At 39.4% G+C, this 13,651-nt stretch overlaps 1 protein-coding gene across 3 annotated transcripts in view; it reads left to right on the top strand.

The window, feature by feature from the left end:
- CAPN6 (calpain 6) overlaps positions 1 to 13,651 on the top strand; it is an 87,777-nt gene that overhangs the window by 62,128 nt on the left and 11,998 nt on the right. For all 3 annotated transcript variants that reach the window (XM_026703139.2, XM_026703138.2, XM_087940840.1), the window contains 2 exons: positions 1,049 to 1,251; positions 2,051 to 2,163. In XM_026703139.2, coding sequence (XP_026558924.1) covers positions 1,049 to 1,251; positions 2,051 to 2,163 — 316 coding nt within the window. The remainder of the gene's footprint in view (positions 1 to 1,048; positions 1,252 to 2,050; positions 2,164 to 13,651) is intronic.

The raw sequence follows: 13,651 nt of genomic DNA, 5'->3' as shown, positions 1-13,651 counted from the left end.
CCCACATTGTAAAAACACCTATCACGCAAAGAAGGCCGAGGGCCAGACCCAGGGGAGGCTTCCTTAACTAAATCAAAGAATATAGTGGGGGAAGGGAGAATTTCAGCATGAACTACTGGTTTGGTGAACAGAGAATCACTGTGGCCTGTAGGGGCCGTCTGCATTCTGGGGCCACTTTGTCAGGCGTCAGTTGTGCTATAACCAAGGCTTTGTGCAAGAGAGGTTTGAAGAGGGAAGGTTTGAAAACCCAAGAAGAGGAAGGTTGATCAGCTCTAAACTCTTCCTCCTCAGACATATTGCGATCCACTATTTCCCCCTCTTCCTCTCAGAGTGAGAGGAACAGCTGTGATCAGAAGGGTTAGCATAATCTTCTTCTTCCTCTTCCCCCTCCCCCCCCCCATCTGAGTAAGCTGGCCGCTGACTTCTATAAGATGAAGAGGCCCCCTGGGATAAGGAAGAAAGCAGGGACTGCCCCCCTTGGGGTTACAGGAGTTGATGAAACCCCTCAGCTATGAGGGCAACAGCCACTATATCGCTGATGTCATCAGGCTTGTGCCCTGAGGAGGGATCCCCGGGAACAGCAGCAAGCCACAAAAGCAAAGGAAACGCTGCTGCAAGTACTCTTTAAAACTCTTTCCAACTCATTTTAAACTCATACAACCTTCCAGAGACAAAGAGCTAAGTCATGACCTGAGTCAAAAAGATGGGGGGCAGCCAAGGCTGATGGTTTTTATAGTGGCAGATCCAGCTCTATGATGTCAGGAGGAGGAGTCATATCCCATTCTTGGACTCTCTTAGCAGCGTGTATGAGAATGAACAGCTGTTTGTCTGGCATGGTATGTGGTCTCCTGCTCGAGCAGGGGATTGGACTAAGAGATATCTAAGGTGCCTCCCAACTTGAAATAATGTTTCTGTTATTTCTTGAACAGCAGTTCTTGAGTGCAGTTGAGTTTAACTGTTGGAACCCAGCACAGGAAAATAGCCTTTAACAAGCCAAGTCCTCTGTGAGTAAGAACATGTCATATCTCCATTGGTTTTCCAACCTTAGGTGGAAGATAACCGAGAATATCGCTTGCACCAGTTGAAAATACAAGAGAGGATAACTAACTTCACCTATCTGAACAATCGCACCGTGTACTTAAAAGTGTTTCTCAAGCAAGGCCGATACCTTTTGATCCCAACCACATTTTCTCCAAACACGGAAGGGGAATTTATTCTGAGGCTCTTCACAGATGTTCCATCAGCACTCAGGTACTACTTCAGCTTCTGACAACAGAGCTTTTTGTTTTCTCTTCCCCACTTTTTCTAGCCTTTGCTGAAATTTCCAAACATTTGATAAAGGAAGACTGACCCAATGCATGAAGGAAGCTATATAGTCATGGAATTAGGGTGAATAAGATGAACACTCCAGACCCTTACGTGGTGATTACATTTTGTGTCTGTGTGATGAAAACAATATTCACTGAGTTCCTGCAGTTTTGATTCACATAAGGGCATTGGTGCAGATTGCAAACTAATCAGTGGTAATTAGGTATACAGCTAGGTGATACTATGGAATGATGACCATTGTTCAAAATGCATTGAAATTAATCTTTCATACAGTATTTTGGTTTTAAATGTTATCATCATAAGTAGCTGTCTAATGGCTTACAGACAATATCTGGAGTGACTGATAAAGGCAAATATTTATAGCTCAGGGCTAAAATGAGGGGTCCTTAAGTGCTCTCTGACCTTGGTTGTTTTCTTGCATATGTTTCATCACCCAGCTAGGTAATATCATCAGTTCTAGTGCAAGTTCAGTGAGCACCAAAGATCCCTAATATCTGAAGTGACTCAAAACAATGAACTAAAACAAAACCACCATTATTATGCATCATTTAGCAAAATGTATTTTTAGCCCAGTATATATTAATTATATTAAGAATCCTGGATAATCCTTGGCTTGAACATGTTGTATGAACTAAGCTATAAATTTCTGATGGAATGTATATCTATCTATCTATTAATCCTTCTCTCCAACCTACATACCTATTTGACTTTGATATTTCAGGGAGCTGAAATTGAACAAACCCAGAATGTCTTGCCTGGATATCCTGCTGGGTGTCCCTAAGAGAATGTCCCTTGTTAAAGTCTATAGGGTAGAAGGACTCCAGAGTCATGGGGGTAAGTCCTGCCAAAATGTTATCCAAGCAATGAAACGTTGAGTCAAGCCAAAATTGAAAAATGCATTCCTTTGTCCATCCATGGTTCACTGAAAGAGTTATCACTTAGCTACACCCAGTGCAAAATTTTCAAAAAATTTCATTTAGAATTCTCTATGCCTGGAGTCACACTTACGATTTTTGATGTAATGCAGAAGAAGCATGTGGCCATTTTACTGGTTCAAAATAGAACATAGAAAAATATGATTGAAAGGGATCGTGTAGCTTTTCTAGTCCAACCCCCCTGCCTCTAGTAGGAAATCCTATGCCATTCTGGACAAATGACTCTTCTTGAAAACTTCATGAACCTGTAACTTCTGGAGGCAACCTGTTCCTCTGATTAGTTGTCCTCTCTGTCAGGAAATTCTGCCTTAGTTTCAGGTTGGCTCTCTCTTTAATCATCTTCCACCACCATTACTTCTTGTCTTGCCCTCAAGTGCTTTGGAGAATAGGTCAACCCCCATTTCTCTGTGACTGCTATTCAAGTACTGGAAGACTTCTATCATATCATCCTTAGACCTTCTCATTGTTAGACCAGACATACCTCCCTCCCTCCATCATATGGTTTAGCCTCCAGGCCCCTAATCATCTTGATTGGCCTTCTCTGCACTCTTTCTAGAGTCTCAACATCTTTTTGTATTGTGATGGCCAGAACGGGTTGCAATATTCCAAACTAATATAAATCCCTTTTGATTATTAAGCATTTGTCGATGCTGTTGTACATATCAAGCATCCACCGCTGGTTTTGCTAAATATGTGTTTTTGCTGATAAAACAGTAATTGATTTCTGCTTTCCTCCAGCTTAATCAAATCAGTATAGCCTACTAACACATGGGCAATGCAAAAGCCAATTTACTTGAAAGTCAACCAGTGCCCTCTGCTGTCTAAATACTGCTTTCAGATGCTTTTCTGCTTCTTTCCTTAACAACAGCAGCAAAAACCCATAAATCAAATTAAATTGTTTGCCTCTCAACCAGAATTAGTTTTTAGGTTAGCAAATGGATTACAGTGACATTTTCTCCATTATCTTCCTCTGGATCCTTTTAAAAGGAGAAAAAGAAAACTGGACCCAAGTGAAGACTGGTCTATCTGAATGCATTGATTAAAGACCAGCCTGTCCTAAAACCAGATTGTTCTCTTTGCAAGTATGTCTTCTTGTTTCAGCCAGACTGAAGTTTCTGTTGTACGTATTTTGCCCAGAGTTTGCTGATTGTGTTGAGGAAGCTGATTGGTCTATAGTTGGCAGGATCATCCTTTTCTCCTTTTCTATATATGGGGATAATGACTGCAAGCCCCCAATCCTTGTGGCCTTGGCAAGAGCAAGACCAGAGTTGGAGCCCACAAGTTTAGGCTGCTCCTAATGGTCTCTAAAGGGATTAGATCTTCTCCTGGGGTCTCCTTTATTCTTAGTTGAGCAATGAGATTCTTGCTTTCTGTCTGTACCTGAATGCACTGTTAGAGTTTGAGTGATCATAAGAGGAAAGATAAAAGGAAGGAACCGAAAGAGTACAAGAGTGTAATAACAAAAGGCAAAAGGTATGGGATATTGAAAAATATCAGTGTCAGTCTGTGCTCCATTCAAAATCCAAGAAAGAAATACTCAGACTCCAATGATTAGAGCAAAGTTTTTCTTTTACTGAAATTCAAAGTGGAAGCTACAGGTAGAATTCTGAATCTAAGGATTTAGGCGCGCAGATCACATATACAAAGGGATGGAATTGTTCCCACCCCCCAAAGTTCAAAAGATTCTTCCAATTAAAAGTTCTGAATATGATCATGTGGGCATCTTCAGGTGGTGATGAGGCCTCTGTCCATTGACCTTGACATATTTTGATAAAACTTCGCAGCTGCGCAAAGGAAAGGAGGCTAAGCAAGGAAATAGAAACTTAAGAGCAGGAATTTATACTCCCCCGACTCCTCATTTATACAACACAAGAATGTAACACCTCCAGCTCTCTTCCCAGAAATCCCCCCCCTGTTTACTCATGGCAGCTGAAAGATGCGAAGCAGTAGAAGAGTAGAAAAGATCTTGAAGGCTGACAGTCAGGCTCCAAGAACCAAGAATAACAGTTAGTTTCGAGTAGTTTCTATATTGCTATTTACCTGTAGACAGAATTTTGCCAGACTAAAGCAACTATCTGCATAACTACAAATATAATCTGTGAATTGCTGGGAGGGGGCTACCTTTGTCCTCTTCCTGCCTTCCAGACATTCCAAGCTCCATTGTCTCTTTGCCCTCTGAGAAGCAGACCCTCCTTCCTCAGAATCCAAACTATATTCCACCACAAAAAAAGGCCTTATGAACTGTGCACCTTTCATGTGCCTGAATCAGGTGGAGGGCCATCACAGATGAAGACAAGGGAGTTGTCAGGGCTAAAGGAATCTGGTGTCCTTTCATTGAAATACAAATGTAATTAAATTGTAGCTAAAGCAATTGAAGACAGTTAACAGTAACTCCTTACATATTTAACCATCTTCCCCATCTGTTGCATTAAAAATGAACATTTGGCAGAGTCTTGGGGAACCTCACAGTCAAGATTTCTAATAATTGGTTGCAGCTTTGGGACTCTGGGCTATTTTACTCCTAAATTAGTAAATTCTATAAACAACAGAAAGAACTGAGCCCTCTTCTATGTTACACTCATAGGACTTTTCCCAGCACCAGTTGTCTGAGTATCTCAGATGGGGCCTGTTATTCACGTGGCCCTTATTTGGCCTTATTCGGCAATTCCTGAATGCTAATTCAGTAGTCCTGAGGGCTACATCTAACTGTCATACTCAAAAATTATTGACAGCATGTCATGGAAAAGGGGTTCCCACTTGCAGCATTAATGTGTGGCTAGTCACAAAAGTGATTGAAGGTGATTATTACACATCTCATGGACTGCAAAAATAATAAAGAAACCAAACCTCACCAAAAATATCACTTGAAGTCAAGATCACCAAACAGAGGCTGTCCTCCTTTAGTTGTATCATGCAAAGTGACTCATTCAAAAAGTCAATCATACTGGGAGTGATCAATGGAAAAAGGAGAAGGGGCTGTCCTACTATCCATTGGCTGGACAGTACAAAGCAGTTTCCCCCAACATTTTAGGCACTTGAGATCCGTGGAGAAATGCTTTTCTGAAGACTGGAAGAGGCATGGTTACATATGCTGCCTACATCCTGCATGTGTGCAAATGGGTTTCATTCATTTGTGTGGCCTGGTTTCTGGCATGCCAGGACCAGTGCCGGTCCGTGGCCCAGGAGTTGGAAACCCCTGCTTTAAAGGATGACACTGGAATGACCATGGGAGATCTGAAGGAGGCAGTGTGAAGCAGAGGGGCCTGGAGAGTGCTGATTCAAGGGTCAGAGTGGCCAAAGGTTGGACATGACAGAATGGCTGACAACAATGACAGTCATAAAATGTGCTTTTTAGAAGATAAGCTAGTGAAGTTGCCTTCTTCTCAACTGCTCAGAACTTAAAAACTATAGAAAAAAAGAGTCAGGACCTCGATTATGACTCACAGCTTGACTCTTGGCCCCCACTTCTCCATGGATGCTCCAAATCTAGATAACAGATATTTAAGTTATCAGTATGTTCCATAGAGCTTCAGAATAACACAGTCCACCCTCAGCATATGGCAGCCACAAACATTTGTTTTATTGATCTGTTGGTGATGCCCTAAAATGCTGAGAAAGCATCTTACTTCTTTTCCTAGTTTCCTCAGGGAATGTCAGATGCTAAAAACATTCTGGAGAGAACCTCTAAAAATAGCAGTTTAAGCAGAAAAGCAGCTCAGTTTCTAAACCATTTTGTCGTTTGCTTATTTTGTTATTTAGGCACCTGACAACAGAAAGATGACGATTTATTTTTACTGTCCTATGGTATTCAACAAATTTGCAGCCTATTAAATTAAAGCTGGGAACTAATTGGACAATCTATGTTCTGGCGGTTGATATCTCAAAGAAGCAACTTGGCTGGTTTAAGACACAGCTTCATGCAGGATCACTACTGAATTAAGGGGAAATCTTATAATCAAATAGCTTGTTATAAATGCTCTTGAATCAACACTTCTGAGCTTGTTCTTACAGACCTGTTCTTTATATTTTTTTTCCCTTGATAGATTTTATTTTTAGACCGTTCAGAAACTGGTTGTTTCATTTTCTCCATTTTAGAACTCAGTGACTTTTTCAAGAATAGATAACAAATTCATAACCTAGATCAATGCCTCAAAATCAAGAGAGCAAATTTATTTCCAGTTATGCAGTTTATCTTCCTTGCCAGGCCTAATAAATCCAGAGTTTCTCATAGGATGGGGAACTCTCTATAATTCAGCACTGCATTAATGTTCTTAACTGTTTCTATTCCAAATTGTATTGTCATATTATATGTAATATTTTGAAACCAAAACAAGACCATAGTTGGACAAGACCAAACTGTATGTGCTAAAAAGCTTTGAGATTGTTCCAATATCCAATATTCCTTTTCAGACTAGGCCCTAGGAAATGCACTTTAACAAAGACAACAATAGGTAAACGAAACACAGCGGGTTCATCACAAATATATAATATATAATTAGTGGGCTTTCAAAAATTCAGTTAATAGCTAATTTTCAAATTGCCCCCATTAAAAATCAAATTGCCTCACATTGGGAACCACTAGTTTAGTCAATACATGCTTTATCTATTGCCAAGTAAGTATTATGGATAACTCATATGCAAAACACAACCTCTCAATCTCTTTTAAACAGCAATTGGAAATCAACCAATTCAAAGAATTGATGTAGGAGAAGAAATGGAAGCAGAGCCAGAAGACAGACTTAAGCAAGTAATTAGCCTAGAGTCGTTACATTCCCACAAATGGTCTAAGTCCAATCCCTCTTGAATTCTACTGACCATTATCTGGGGTGATTTTAATATTGAACTTTAGTTGACTAGATTCTTGCATATAGGCTTGAACAATGATTGTAGGAGAGCAGCCTGGTGCTGATTACTGATTAATTAGCTGGTATCTTGTCAACTAAAGTTTGGTACTCAATTAATAAGGGTTAATGGAGTTCAAGAAGGGTTGGACTTGGACCATTTATGGCACTCTAATGACTCAAAGCTGATGAAACACTTAAGCCCGTCCAACCCCATCCCAGTTCTGCTTGCTGTTCTCCTACAATTGATGCTATGGGTTCCTTTCAATAAAACATCTTCACCTCTATTTTCAAATCGAAGTTATTCCATGTTAATTTCTCTTTAGTTTACTTTATTTTCATTGCACCTTGTACAATGAAATTAAATATACATACAGCAACGTGCCCGCTCCCGTGTACTCCGCACTGAACTCAAAAAACGTCTCGACAATGGGGAGAAGGACCTGTACATTGACTACCATGCTGACTGTATCAAAAGTAAGTCACACATCCCGCAACTCAGCTTTAACCTTCAACCACAACCCTACCTCAACCAATCCACCATCACCCAAGACTAGGCACGCACGCCCCTAACTACCTCAACTCCAACTACTGCTGGCCTTAAATGCAAGCTACTCAATGCAAGAAGCCTTGTAAATAAAATACCTGAATTTTTCCTCCTACTAAATATGGCTAAATTCGACATTATATTTGTCTGTGAAACATGGCTCAATGCATCTCTCCCCGACTCCATTACCACAGTAAGAGACTATCATGTTTACCGATCAGATCGTGAAATTCGTAGAGGAGGTGGTGTTGCTATCTTCTACAAAAAGTCCTTACATCTAAAAAATATCCAAGTTACCCAGGAGCTTGCTCTTCCTGAGACCATTATCTGTGAACTATCCTTAAATATCACAATTCGATTCTTACTATGTTACAGAGCACCTGATTATGACATTGAACATGTAAACAAGCTAAATACACTACTAACATGGGCAGCATCCTGCCCATACCCTTTTATCTTTCTTGGTGATTTCAATCTGCCTCATATTGACTGGACCCTAAATGAATGTACAACTGAAACCATACATGCAACCTTTTACAATGCTGTTACAAATCTGGGACTAGAACAGCTAGTATCCAACAACACTAGACTAAACAACTGCCTCGATCTCATCTTCTGCAATAGTTTGAATTTAATTTACGGAATACAAACTAAAGAACCCTTTTCCAGCAGTGACCACAATATGATTGACTTTTGTCTCAACATACGTCCACACAAAAACCACCACAATGATGTGATCCCCAATTATAATTTCAAAAAAGGCAACTATGATCTTATAAACAACGATCTCTCATCCCTTGATTGGCAATCTCTATTCACTGGATGCAATACTGTTGAAGACCATTACAACATATTTTTACTTGAAGTCAAAAGAGTCATCAAACTATATGTACCAACAACTACTCCCAAAACAAAACAAAAACAGATTGCCCATAACAATAAGGAAACTTCAATCCAAAAAGAGATCACTCTGGCGGAAAAACAAATCTGGTCACGTTGCCAATTTCAAAAGCCGATACAAAAATTTATGCCACCAAATAAAGACCGAATGCACCAATTATCATATTAAACAAGAGGAAAACCTTCTAAGCACCAATTCCACCAATGCTTTTTACAATTTTGTAAACAACAAACTAAAAGATTCAAGGTCCATCCCACCCCTGATAGGACCTAATGGTAAAGACTGCAACGACGACACCATTAAAGCCAACATCTTTAACACATTTTTTGGCTCAGTATTTGTAAACAGCAATGGATCATGCCCAGCTTTTCCTAGCCGAACCACAGATAACTACAGTGATCTAATACATATCGATTTTACAGAAGACAATGTTGAAAAAGCACTACGCAATCTAAAACCATCCCTATCTATTGGACCGGATGGAATATGTGCCTATCTCTTAAAAAAGTTATCCACTGCCATAGCCAAACCTCTAAGCATAATCTTTGAAAAATCTTTCAGGACCAGTTCCTTGCCTAACCTATGGTCACAAGCCACAGTCATCCCCATATTCAAAAAGGGAGACCCTTGCCTAGTTGAAAATTACAGACCAATCTCCTTATGCTGCGTCACCTGTAAAGTCATGGAATCAATTATTAACCAATCCATCATCCTCCACTTAGAGACAAACAACCTACTCTCCAATAAACAATTTGGTTTCAGAAAAAAACTATCCTGTAATCTGCAACTCTTACACTGCAAAAACATATGGACTACACAACTTGATCAGGGCAAAACAATAGATGCAATCTACATAGACTTCTGTAAAGCCTTTGATTCAGTGGTACATGACAAACTACTACTAAAAATAAAATCCTATGGTATCTCTGGACAACTGCATAACTGGATAGAAGCATTCCTGTCAAACAGACAACAAATGGTCAAAATTGGGAGTGTCCTATCAAATTCTGTACCTGTCAATAGTGGTGTCCCCCAAGGCAGTGTTCTAGGACCAACTCTCTCCATACTCTACATAAATGACCTCTGTGATCATATTAAGAGCAACTGCGTTCTTTTCGCTGATGATGTAAAGCTGTTCAATACCACAGACAATACTGCTACCCTTCAAGAAGATCTTGACTGTGTATCAGAATGGTCAAACAAATGGCAACTTCAAATCTCAACAAATAAATGCTCTGTCTTACATATTGGCAAAAAAAATCCGAAAATAAAATACAAGCTGAATAGTCAAGATCTTGTTGATGATCCAAGCTCTGTAAAGGACCTTGGAATACTCACCTCTAATGATCTAAGTGCTAGTGCCCACTGCAACTACATAGCCAAAAAGGCATTAAGAGTTGTTAACCTAATCTTACGTAGCTTTTTCTCTGGTAATATCACACTACTAACTAGAGCATACAAAACATTTGCTAGACCAATACTCGAATACAGCTCATCAGTCTGGAACCCACATTACGTATCTGATATTAGCACAATTGAGAAAGTCCAGAAATATTTCACAAGAAGAGTTCTCCACTCCTCTACTCGTTGTAGAATACCTTATGCCACCAGACTTGAAATTCTAGAACTAGAAAACCTTGAATTACGCCGTCTTCGGTCTGATTTAAGCATGGTATATAAAATCATACATTGCAATGTCCTACCTGTCAATGAATACTTCAGCTTCAACCATAACAACACAAGAACACACAACAGATACAAACTCAAGGTTAACCGCACCAAGCTTGACTGCAGGAAATACGACTTTAGCAACAGAGTGGTCAATGTCTGGAATACTCTACCCGACTCTGTAGTTTCTTCCCCAAACCCCAAAACCTTTAACCTTAGACTGTCTACTATTGACCTCACCCCTTTCCTAAGAGGTCTGTAGGGGGCGTGCATAAGCGCACCAACGTGCCTACCGTCCCTGTCCTATTGTTTCTTTTATTTTTCTTTTATTTTTCTTATATGTACTCATTTCATGTATTCATAATTATGTATACACTTTTACTTATCTCGTAAACAATTGACAAATAAATAAATAAAATAAAATAAATAAAATAAATACCATCTTTAATGTACTTATAACTATGAAAATAAACACAAACACACATCCTTCACATTCTATACATTGATCAAAACATAGCCACTTGCCTCTAATAACCAAATACATTTAGGAGCTTATAAACTTATTTAGTATACCAGGGCCCTAAAACTAGTAAAGATTTCAGGTGTATATTGCACATTAACTCTCCAAATAGCCCTAAAGAGGATAGTATTAATAAAAGGTCTGATTCCACAAAATATAAGACTAAAACCTCAATGATATAATTGAAAACCTGTCAAGCTGAAGTTGCCATCACCATAAAGTAACCTCTGTTCAGCCAAGAGTTTATCCAGCCATAAAATTGTTCTTATTAATTTATATTTAAATATCATAATAAAGTTCATTTTACTCCAGAGACTTAATACAAATTTCAACTATTGAGTTATATCTACTAAAATTCTAGCTATACATTTAGACATGTTGAGTTCAACAATTTGTGATATATTTCAGAAAGCATTTAATGCAATCAATGGCATTACTTTGTTTTGGTCTTCTGCCTTCAAATCGAAGTTGACTCCTGATGACGCTTGGACATGTCCTAGCTTTTTCTTGACAAGATTTCTCAGAAGTTATTTGCCATTTCTTCCTTCCTAGGTGAAAATCCATAACAACAAAAAAATGCAGTCTGAACCATATCAAAGGATTTTTTTCAGTGTCCAACAAAACAAGTCCAAGATATATACCCCAATTTTTTCTTTAGCAGTTTGCTTTGGCTCTAATTCCTTATACTTCAATTAAATCCCAAGGGAAGAATGTCTTTCCAGTTGACATCTACTCAGCTACTTGCCTAACAGCACAGAGAGTAAAACAAATTGCTTTCATTCTGCTCTGCACATTCCTAACATTATTTCTGTCTCAAAATATCCAAGGAACAATGTTGTTTCATGACACACTGTTGAGGAAACAGAGCTTGCCAAACTCAACTTGATTCTAATCTGTTAGATAAAGAAAATTGGATCATGTTCATTACAGATGAGAATGTGTGCCAATTTCCTTGCCTAGTCCTTGAAAAATATGTGCTTTTCACAGCCTGTCTGCTAATTGGGACAACATTTCTGATATTGAGAAATGTTTTTCTTTACATACTCCCATTTTTTACCAGTCCAGCCCACCAGGAAAACCAGTTTTTTTCTGGATCCCAAAATGAGTCTTTTCTCTAGACTAGCCGTATCCAATTCCTGCAACAATTCTTAAAACATATGAAGAACAGTTGCAGGAATTGGGTATGGCTAGTCTAGAGAAAAGAAAGACTAGGGGAGACATGATAGCAGTGTTCCAATATTTGAGGGAAGAGAGGGTCAACCTATTCTCCAAAGCACCAAAAGGCAAGGCAAGAAACAATGAATGGAAACTAGTCAAGGAGAGAACCAACCTAGGACTAGGGAGAAATTTCTTGATGATGAGAACAATTAATGAATGGAAGGGCTTGCCTTCAGAAGTTGTGGGTGCTCCATCCCTGGAGGTCTTCAAGAAGAGACTGGACAGCCACTTGTCTGAAATAGTCTAGAAGACCTCCAGAAGACCTCACAATAGACCTTCCAGATCTATTATGATTGCTGGTCCTGTAAGGCTCTGCCTTGCCTCCTAACTCAAGAAAGTGAAGACTCTTGAAACTGAGTATTTCCAAAGGAACCTTTTATTGGGCAGAAGTGCAAGCAGGACAATCAAAACAGAGTCTGAATTGCCTCAGGTAATACAGTTAAACTTAAGACAGTAAAATTCCCTCCCTCAAGTCAGATGTGGATTCAGCCAATCCATAGGTGTGAAGATGTTGTAACGGCCATCCTGAGAACAAGATAAGCAGGCATTCCCATGGCCATCTTCCTCTGGCTTTTGGAGTGAAACAACCCACATGGCCTTCCCCTAACACATTCCCCCAAAGGTAAGAAAATCTCAGGGCGCTCAGGCACCAGGATACAAGTTATAAAATAGCAGTTGTCAAAGGTAATAAGAATGAATCACATCAGGGGGTGGGATTCCACCAGTATAACAACCGGTTCGGTGATCATGCGCTTTGCAGCCTCTGTGAATAAAACAGCTGAGGCACAGCAAACTGCTCTGCCATGCAAATCAGCTGTGCTCTAAGCAAAAATAAAGGGCAGGAAAGAGCAGGGGCAGGCGGGCCCACATGCTTGTTGCAGCACAACGGTTCAGACTCAGCCAATCATCGGAACAAGGGGTTCACTCCAACCAGTCCAAACTGGTAGAATCCCAACCCTGAATCACATTTGGGGTTCCCCCCTTCTCTCAACAGAATGGCAGTATCACTTTTAGGGATCTGTCAGGTCCATTTTCCTGGATTAAACCAACATTTGCTGGGATATAAAAATACTCCTTTTGCTTCTAGGAATCATATTAAGTGCATGGCTAAATGCAGTCTGCTATTGCTGTTGCTGCAAGACAACAGTTATTTATAATGATTGACAGACTGTCTTAGAAATAGCTGGCTGAAAATCCCCATAATGTATAGTTAAGTGAATAAATCTAGATTGTTGTATCAGAAGGAACCCATGAAGGAAAATGTTCTGATGGACTTTGTTGGTAATTGCAGCCTTTCACTTCAAGATGTCATGCTGCAAAGTCCGTTACAAGGTTTGTTCCTTGAGGTCAAGAGGTGAATTCACATTTATTGACAATATAAAAATAGACATGCATGAATATGGGCATTCTGGGTATATGCCCATATCTGTGTCTTTCTGAGATGATACATTTATGTAGGAAACTCATAAAACCAATTACAAAAATAGGAAAAGTTGCTGATATATAAATAAAAGTAAGTCTTACAATGAATGGTCCCTTTCATAGAGGGGTTCATGAGGATTTTCATGAAAGGAACCAAAAGTCCAAATGGGATATTGCACTATAATTCTCATAATATCCAATCTCTGACAATGATAGCTTGACATGGTAAAATACAGAATCTAAATATACCTAATGAATATCAGGGGGGAG

Source organism: Pseudonaja textilis, chromosome 12 (assembly GCF_049901715.1).
Source record: "Pseudonaja textilis isolate UNSWEBS1 chromosome 12, rPseTex1.2, whole genome shotgun sequence".
Lineage (NCBI taxonomy): Eukaryota > Metazoa > Chordata > Lepidosauria > Squamata > Elapidae > Pseudonaja > Pseudonaja textilis.
Note: the sequence above shows the minus strand (reverse complement) of the source record. Positions and strands in the feature narration are given on the sequence as shown.